Source organism: Carassius auratus, unplaced genomic scaffold, assembly GCF_003368295.1.
Source record: "Carassius auratus strain Wakin unplaced genomic scaffold, ASM336829v1 scaf_tig00024926, whole genome shotgun sequence".
NCBI lineage: Eukaryota > Metazoa > Chordata > Actinopteri > Cypriniformes > Cyprinidae > Carassius > Carassius auratus.
The window spans coordinates 4,112-14,258 of NW_020525384.1; the positions used below are offsets into that span (position 1 = coordinate 4,112).

Here is a 10,147-nt window from a genome sequence, read left to right on the forward strand (position 1 = left end):
TTCTAAGGAACTCGAGGCACTTTGAACTCTTTTGGGGACAATTTAAAACTTTTTTCCCTCCGTTAATTAAACTGATTATCTTTTTTTTTTCTCCCACAGTCACATGGTTTTTACATCTTTTAAACTTTTAAATCATTCGTTTTTACGGTTATTTCTTCATATGCCTCGTTTAAATAGAGTCTAATGAATTTCAAGCAAGAATGAATACGTTTCTCGTGAGTTTCCTCATTTTGGCGCTGACGCACCAGCGCGCTCTCCTCATCCGTCACGCCGGTGAAGAGACACTCCGGCGCGGATGACAGCGCCTCAAACACTGGCGTTTGTCTTCGATGTGACCGGCTCTATGTACGACGATCTCAAACAGGTGATAGATGGTGCTTCTCGCATCCTTGGAGAGAAGCCCTGAGCCGCAGAACAAGACCAATCAAGAACTTCGTGCTGGTTCCTTTCCATGATCCAGGTAGTTGCACAATCCTATATTTCAGCTTTAATTCCTAAAGTCAATTATAAATTAATCCATGTCCGTTAGTTTACCTCATAAAAGTGATTCCCGTAGAATAAATAACTTCTGACTGAATATAAATGTTTGTGAGGCAAAGCATTAAAGATTGTCTGGGAACTAATGACATAAAGGTGTTCGGCTGCTAGGAACAATCTTGACCACCAGGGAACCGCTGAAAAGGTGCTGGATCCATGGCAATCAATGGAGTGATGTTTTATTCTACATGTAGCAGGTTGCCCTCTCATGGAAGCCACTATGTTAACATCACATGATCTACTAGTTATGATCCAGTTACTATACTACTATGACACAAATATCATGATTTACTTTATATTTTTACAGACAGAATAGGTATGAAAGGAATAGGAAAAAAATATAAACCCATGTAACAGCACAAATCACCAACAATGTTGACATTTAATCCAATAATGTCCATTTACATGCTATCCAGAAAAACAGACAAAAATGAATGAAACAAAAGATAAACAAACAGTTTTGGTGTGAAATGGCAGCAGTTAGTAAAATGCACCCTGGCCAATGGCTATAGTCAGGTTATAGACTCAATATTGAATTAAATGTTAGAGAAAATGAGGCTGCGAGGGAAAGACTTAGTCTTTTACATGCATTGTATAAAGTTCCTGTTTCATATTTTTTTTCCCACCAGAACTGTTTTATGCTGAATTTTTTCCCCATTAAGACATTTCATTCATTTGCACAGTTGTGTTGTCAAACAACAGTATAATAAATTATACGCACTGTACTTCATCGCCATTTCTGTCAAATTTAAATATAGTGCTACCCTGACAAAAATCCATAAGCTAAATATTAACAAAACTCACTAAGTGCACCTTTAAGCATCAGGATTGTATTTTATTTCTGCCATTTACATTTTGTTTTGTGAATTTTGAGCAAGTTAATCTGCAAATCACATCATAATTTTTCGGACTACTACTGAATGTTTGTCATGCTTATGAAATCTGTTTAAATTCCACATCTGGTCACAGACTGCAGAGAGGATACTGTGTTCTCCAGGTACGCTTACACAATGTAGCCTAGTTCAAACCAGCTATCTGTTAGCCTTTGGGGGGCAGGGTGCCCAAGGAGCTGATGAGAAACACATGTTGTCTGGTAGTATGTAATTAACACAATCACCCCCAGTCCCCCATCCAATTCTCTGGAACATTCAACCCAGCCCCCCAGTCAGAGGAGAGACGTCAGTCCTAGACTGGTAGGGGGATGGTGCCAGTCCTTCCCTCACCTTTTAATGTGGCCTTCCTTGGGGACCTTGTAAACCGCTGAGATCACAAAGACAGCGAGTGACAGACAGAAAGGCATTACAGAAACTTAATGGCCCCTCACAGCCGAGAGAGGGATGAAGAAAGTGCAGAAAATGAAAATGAATGTTAGAACTGGTTGCATTGCTGCTTGAGTTCATTAACATTTGTGTTTGTGTTTCGAACCCTGCTGGAAGAAACTAAAGCTGGTCTTAGCTGGTTTCAGCTGGTCTAGCTGCTCTCTCAAGCTGGTTTACAGATAGTTTAACAGTTATAAGTACACAGATGCTAAACCCCCCTAAACCATCAAAACAGACCACCATATGCTTGTTTAAAGCTGAGAATGTTATATTGATATTAATGTTGATAAAATGACCTTAATATTAAAGGTCCCGTTTTACGCGCTTTTTTGTAGCTTTGATTGTGTTTACAATGTGCACTATAACGTGTTCATGTTTCGCGTGTAAAAAAACACAGTAATTTTCACACAATTCACCTATCTGTATACTGCTGTTTTCACTTTCACAAAAACGGGCTGATGACTTCTTTGTTCTATGAAGCTTCTCCTTCAGAAATACGTAACGAGTTCTGATTGGGCCAGCGGTGTAGTGATTCGACAGCAGCTGAGAGCAGGCTGCCCTCCTGGTAATGCGATTGGGCTAGAACGCACGTGCTGGAGATGTATTTATAGTCACAGGAGCGTTTTTACTGACGAGATTCGCATGAAAACCGCATTTGTTTTTTTGCACAGCCCTAACATCTAGTTAACAAAGCTAAACAGCGTTGCCCTTTGTGTAATAACTTACAGAAACTGTTAAACGCACCAACTTAAATAATAAAATGCACTTACCAGTTGTGGTCCATAAACAACGCCTTCTCCAGACAAAGAGGGAACTGCTCCATCTTTCATGAATAATCTTTGTGCAAATCCGGCATTAAACTGATTGAGATTGAGAAAGTTGTCCTCAGCAAAATGAACTGCACATAGTTTTACATGTGCATTATAATTTTCGGGAACCGAGTTAAACATAAATTGCAACCATTAATCTCAAAGTACAGTGTTCCTGGGAAGCCCAAACAAAGGTGATTGGACTCAGAGATGAAAATAACAGCGTTTCAACGACATGGCGACAAAAACAAACAGCTCTTCCTTCTTCTCCGTCGGAGTGCAACAAGGCCACGCCCCCTGTTTGTGAATTCTTGTGGGTGGAGGTTAGTCAAAAAAACTGTTTTAGTGATGTCATTCCTGCAGGAACTAGAGGGCTGTAGTCCAAACGGGTCGTTTTTTGTAGGCGAATTCTGTTAAATAAAATATTTTGCTTGGCATTGAACTTTGAGCTTTAGCATTTTACAGATATTATTTATACTCTAACAACAACATTACACACTAACTAAAGTTTAAAACATGGAATCACGAAGAAGGGGACCTTTAAAAATATAATATAATGAAACATACACTGTAAAAAAAATCTACAAAATCTACAAATCTTACATTTACAGTAAAATATCAGCAGCTGTAGTTGCCAGAATTTCACTGTTAAATATATGTAAACATCATTTTAGGTTTTACAGACTTAACTTAAATTCATAATAAAAAACGTATTTCATTAACTGATGTTATAAACCAGCATACTGAAGTACTAAGATCTGTTTTGAACCGTTGTAATACTGATAACAACCAAGATGGTGATGAGAAAGTCACATGATGAATCAAAGCTCATCACAAACAGCTTTATATAGAAGGTGCACCGTGTCATCCGTGTCAAACACTAAACACCATCATGGTAACACACATGAAACTTAAATAATGCAATAAACATTAATTTAACAACATTAGATGTAACATAAAACCCTAATGTACACAACTAATAAGACAAAACTGTTATTTCAACGAAGAAGAAAATAAAATATGAAGTGTCATGCAGGGAATTCTGTGAGTGTCAATTTACGTTTTTTTCACTGTAAATTGTGCAATGACTTTTTATTTTTCACTTCCAAAAAACGTCATTTTATCAGTACTTTACTGTAAAGTTACAATAAATGTAATTTCAGTTATTCACCGTATATAGAATGGAAACTTACTGATAACAAATTAACAGGTTTTTACTGTAGCATTTTTACAGTCTTTTCCAGTTAAAATCACAATCATTTTTACAGTGTAATATAATATAATATAATATAATATAATATAATATAATATAATAGTACAAGTTCAAAAACCTAAACCAGTCTTAGTTGGTTTGCTGGTTTTAGCTGGTTTAAGCTGGTTTAGCTGTGCCTCCAGGTCGGTTTACAGATGCTAGTTTTATGTTTACAACTTACCCAAACCACTCTTAACTAGAAAAACATACCAGCTTGACCATGCTATGCTAGTTTTATATTATATTCTATTTTATTATATACAGACTGAAACAAACACTAAATCCGCCTTAGTTGGTCTGCTGGTCTGCTGGTCTTAAGCTGGTTCAAGCTGATTAAGAGCCTGGTTTTGTAATATTAATATTAATATTGACAAAAATCATTAAAGTATTTATAGTATATTATTATTATTATCCCTAATGTAATGTAACACAAAGTACATTTGGATTCAATGTAAAGTTTGTTTGCATTCAGCGCTGAAGATCATAACATAAATTTTTTTTTTAATTATTATTGTTAAATAATGGTGTATTGATCTGTCCTATTTGCTCTCAGAAGAAGATATACTTCTCCTAAGACATATTCAAAATTTCTCCCTTTGTCCTTTCTTCCAAAGCACTGTCAAATTGTAATCCACCTCTTTGTCTTCTATGTTTTAATAATTTCTAAAATTATATATGTTTTTTTTTTTTGTGCAGAGTAATAAACCATGTGGGATATCTGTCCCATACTCAGATCATAACGATGCGTCTTCTTTATGCTTTTTCATCCATGTGCCATATATTCAGCTCTCTAATCAATCAGCTTCTGAGTGAGTCCAAATAAGTGCCAAATTCAGGGAGGACACAATTCATCCCGAGACGAAAGAATGGGAGAGATAGACACAAGAGATATAGTAGTGGAATGAGAAGAGGTCAGAGATTATCTAGGTGGATGATGACAATCTTAAACAGTGATGCAATGAGGTTATGCACCCAATCTGGTATTTCATGAGGACTGCTGGAATTTTGCATGGTCTTTAATTTATTATCAGCTGTCAAATGTTTCAAGACGGTCATTTGTATCCGCAGATGTTGATGAGGAAGAATCCAGGACAAATGTGTTCTGTGATTAGGAGTTGGCTGGGTCTGTAGCTAGTTTGTTAGTTTGATCTACAGTCATTAGTAGGGTCTGATCTGTGGAAGAAGCTTTGCTTGTACTTAATCCGCACGGTTTAAAAAAAGGTTAAACTCCTGCTCCGGGATATCCTTGTTGAAGTGTTGTGATAGACTTTCCAAAACTAATGTCACGTAAAGTCTTTTTAAAGCTTTTGTATACAATTAATAAGTAGTATAGATGTTTCTTGATTCCTTTTTTATCCCTTTCCAGACATTGGTCCTGTTTCCATCACTACTGATCCCAAGAAGTTCCAGAAGGATCTCCAAGAGCTGTTTGTTCAGGTGGGCACCAGTCAAAAAAAACAAAAAACAAAACAACACACACAAATAAAAAAAACACTGCATTGAGTGGTTAAAATGATGTCCTAACTTTATTATGCCACACTAGATTACTATATAATTCAAAGTTCCTCCTCTTATCACTTCCACACATACAGTTTTTAACCTCCACACCTCTCTTGGTAACTTTGCTCAGGTGTTTATACTTGTATTCTTTAGCATCAAAAGACACAGCAGTCATTGGCCTCTTTCATCAAAAATCATAATCGAATCATATTCTGTACTTTGTGTTCTTATTTGCTCTTTGTGGCTTCTGCTGAGTATCTTGGCTCGTTTCAGCACTTGATCTGTCTTCAGTGCTACAGTTTTATTAGCACTCTCTTCTTAATGTACCTTTGGGCTCTAGAGCAAGTACTGGAACTTATACGCCGAGCCAATACAATATGCGCTTTCTTGTGCTGTGGTTAGTGCATAAATGTCCATGTCAATGATGAAGGCCTTGTTGTTCTCTCTAAGGGTGGAGGGGATTGTCCAGAGATGAGCATTGGGGCCATCAAGAAGGCTCTGGAGGTCTCTCTACCGGGATCCTTCATCTACGTTTTCACAGATGCCCGAGCCAAAGACTATCGCTTGAAACGAGATGTTCTTCAGCTTGTACAGCTCCGACAGTCTCAGGTAACGACAGATCTTTGAAGTCTTTTTGCAGTTCTGTTCAGTGCAGCTGGTGATGCAGAAATCACGCTTTGTCACCCAATAATGAAAATGTGCTGGAAATGCACTCACCTTTAGGCCATTCCAGGTTTAGATAAGTTTGTTTCAGATTTTGGAGAACATATTTTGAAAAATTTAGCAGTATTTCACTTGCTAACTAATGGATCCTCTGTAGTGAATGGGTGCCGTCAGAATGAGAGTCCAAACAGTTGATAAAAACATCACAGTAATTCACAAGTACTCAAACTGCTAAAATGTTTTATACATAATATTGTTTAATATTCTCATCTGGTTCGGGAGTGAAATATGCAAAGATCAAGCACTTATTACAACAAAAACAATCCAAAAATATTATATAATATAAAAATATTTTGTTGGATTTTAATGTAAGAGGACAACAGCGTGAAGGACCTTTTCACTGGAGTAAACGCTATAATTAATGATTTTGGACTTTGGTATAACTATATACAATAAGATTGTGAAGTTGTAAGCCAGAAATCTAAATATATCACAACTCATTTAAAAGAAAATCCATCTGCTCTTCATGGAATATACCCCAGTGTTGACATTTAACCCCAACACCCAACCCCCTAACCAAACACTAACTCTCATAAACATCCCGTTTGAATCCAGGTTGTGTTTGTGTTGACGGGGGACTGTGGGGATCGGTCTCAGCCGGGATACAGAGCTTATGAGGAGATTGCTGCCACAAGTTCTGGTCAAATTTTTCACCTGGACAAACAGCAAGTCAATGAGGTGAGATGCATGAACTCATATGACTTTCAAATGTATGTAAATTGCAGATACGCACAAAAATTAACCTGGATGCAGTTAGAAGTAATTATTGGAAGAAAAGAAGACCAAAAAAAAAATATATATATATATATATATATATATATATATATATATATATATATATATATTTGCAGAAGTAGAAAGAAAAATGTTTTTGGCACACAATAAAGACACCGAAATAACTCCATAGACTCTACAGTAGTAGTACAGTGTTCATTTATTGTGTAATGTGACTCGACTGACCAAGTTCTGACATGTGACTAATTTTACAGCTGTATTTTGAGTTGTAAAATCTGTTTAAGTCTGTGTTTCATATGGAGACCTAAATGAAGCATGTTCAGTCATTGTCAGACTTGAAAGAAAGCAGACCTTCCTCTTTGTGAGACGGTGGTATCATGCATGTCAACACAGGACATGGCAGAGCCGAAGCCTTCCAGCAACAACTATGGAAACAGTAATCCATAAGACAACAAGGCAGAACAGCTTGAAAAGTAAAGAAAAGCACGTTTGCGAGTGTGTATTTGTAATTGGAGATGTGTGTTGTTGACTTATGGTCCTTTGGGGGTGGGTGGCTGATGGTAGTTGTGTTTGAGAGCTTTACCACCTGTACCTGTTGCTGAGAGTCTGCACTGAGGATGACTGGTCAACCTCAATCTGTTAACACTCTCCAACTCCCCTGCTGCTCTGTGAGGATTGTATCAAGGTCAGGGTCACACAGTTGCCCCCCGCCACCCCTACCACCACAACCTAGTCTTTTTCATTCAATCAGTGGCAAATTGAAGGGTTTGGGGTAATTTAGTTTTTTTTTTTTTTTTTTTTACATAGCGTTCTCTGTTGTAAGCATTTTTTGTGCTCTGCTGAATTATTTCATGTACGTTTCCAGATTTCAATAATTTAGAAAAAGTGCAAATCTTGAAAAAGTCAGTAGAGGGTTAACACTGGAGCTATAAATTTAGAATAATTTAGTAAACATTTGACTGTAGAGCAAATGTGCGATAAACAATAGAAATATCAATATTATCATATTTTTATTCAGCAATTAATGAATGAATGAATAAATCATGTTTATGATACATTATCTTATTTTTATTTATACAGCAATATAATACCATGACAGTAACATATCTTCATTACCATTCAAAAGTTTGGGGTCAGTAAAATATTTTTTTGAAAGAGATTAATACTTTTATTGAGCAAGGATGCATTAAATTGAAGTCACAGTAAAGTCATGTATAATGTTACAGAAATTTTCTGTTTGTTAATAATTCTAGAAAAAAAAAATCACAGTTCACAAAATCAAAGACACTTAAGACTAGAGTAATGACAGCTGAAAATTAATCTCACATGAATAAATTATATATATATATATAGTGTTTTTACAGCATTTTTCCTGTATGATTGTCTCCCCATTTTTTATTTTATTTTTTATTTATTTTTTAAAATACATGCAGCCTTGGTGAGCGTAAGAGACTTTCAAAAATATAAAAAATTGACTGACCTCAAACTTTTACATGGTAGTGTACGGTCTGTAAAAATAGGACCCATTGTACTGTTAGTATGAACGAGTGGTCCCTATTGGTTTCTCACAAGTGTTTTAGCTTTATTTTGAATGACACGGTATTTTGTTTTAGTTTTTCCCCCCCGGTGTATTGATACATGTAGAAAATAACATCTAGATCAATAAATACTTAAAAAATATTGTTCATTGTTAGTACATGAAACCAAATACCCAATACATCAGTGTTCTGCATCCCATATACCTAATTTCTCCAATATTTCAGATCCAAGTATGGAAACACACTCCCCTGTCAGGTGTATTTTTTGCTTTTGATTAGTCTATGGGTGGGATTTTGAAAAATGAATTAAGGCAAATCTGTAAATCCGCAGAAACCTCATGATTGTTCTCCACATCTAACCACAACGGCTATCTGATAGGAGTTAAATGAGTGAAAGCCAAATGAAATACACACAGCGCTTTGTCATTTTTTTGGGAGGGGAAGGGGGCAAAGAGAGAAAGCAGGGCTTATTTTACTTAGTAATCCCGGATATGATCTATCATGCCTGCTCTATCCAGCACAGCTGCCTGTCCAGGGTCCAGGTTGGACGTCTCCAACAGACAACTCTTTGTGGAGCTGATGGAGGAGGCACTACTTAAACAAAGGACGGGGCTCAGCTTAATCATGAGTGATTTGCAGATAAAGCTTTATGAAAGCGTGTCGGTGCTTTAAAGGGTCTAATGGTTTGGCTGAAACCTCAGGCCGGCCAAGCTCAAAGTGAAGGTTGGAGATTTCGTTAGTGCTGGGCAGGAGACTTTAGTAGTGATAAAAGTTCTTGCTTTTTATAGCACACCTAAACCAGGGATCTTCAACTTTTTTCATTTGGCGGAGACAGAGAGGTAGCGAAAATCTGGAGTGTTGCATTTGAAGTCTGGCCTATATTTAGATCTGTATAGTGTATTGAATGGTGTCACGTACTTGTACGTTACATTTAAATTTTTAGTTTATGTCTTTGAACTTCAGTACTGCTACAAACCCCTTGGGGTCACAGGACTTTTTGGGAGCCCCTTAATAGTGATAAAAGTAATGACAAAATTTTGTTATATATAAACTGATTTTAATACAATTATGCTTTGCTCAAAAGGTTTCTAAGGAAAATCAATTTCACTTGGTTCAGAAATTAGATGCACACACAAAAATGAATATTACTTGATCAAAGGAAAATGTCATGTGAATAAATTTTTTTAAATCCAAAAATCTATCCAATGTAAGACTTTCACAGCCAAATGTTTCAGCATCACTTAACCAGCACATGGACATTAGCCCACAGGTGTTTTCCATCAAAAAGACCTAATAGCAAGAGTGTCTGACCAAGAGTAACTAGATCCAGTTTAGTCTGGATCTCCTGCTCTGTTTTTGTCATAGGTGACCAAAGTCTTGTCTGTAATATGGAGAACATTTAGAGGTCACCTTTGAGAGAGGAAGACAAATGTATTAACCTTTTGCTTCAGTGTCACAGGACAAAAAAAAACAAGCAGGTGTTAGACATTCTCCACTGAATAGATGAAATTAACTTGGTTAGAGACTTAATTCTCTTGGTGCCCTACAATAACACATTTGGCAGATGGTTTTATCTAAAGTGAGTTACAGTGTGTTCAAGTTCCTGTTTTTGCCTGTGTGTGTGAATCCTGGGTCTCCATAATACAGTATCTTTCCAGTGAAGCATTCAGGGGGAGTTGACCCAAAAACTAAAGGACAAGGTACTCAGGTTTGGAATGACTTGAGGAAGTGATT

The 10,147-nt window shown here is 36.6% G+C and overlaps 1 protein-coding gene across 1 annotated transcript; it reads left to right on the top strand.

Annotated features, from left to right (window-relative positions):
• Positions 1–200: 200 nt before the first annotated feature.
• Positions 201–6,892, top strand: LOC113078260 (hemicentin-2-like; the record flags this gene model as incomplete). Its single annotated transcript, XM_026250588.1, has 5 exons — positions 201–273; positions 365–460; positions 5,284–5,354; positions 5,868–6,026; positions 6,696–6,892. Coding segments are annotated over exons 1-5 (596 nt in total), but the record flags the coding sequence as incomplete, so codon positions are not given.
• Positions 6,893–10,147: the final 3,255 nt, after the last annotated feature.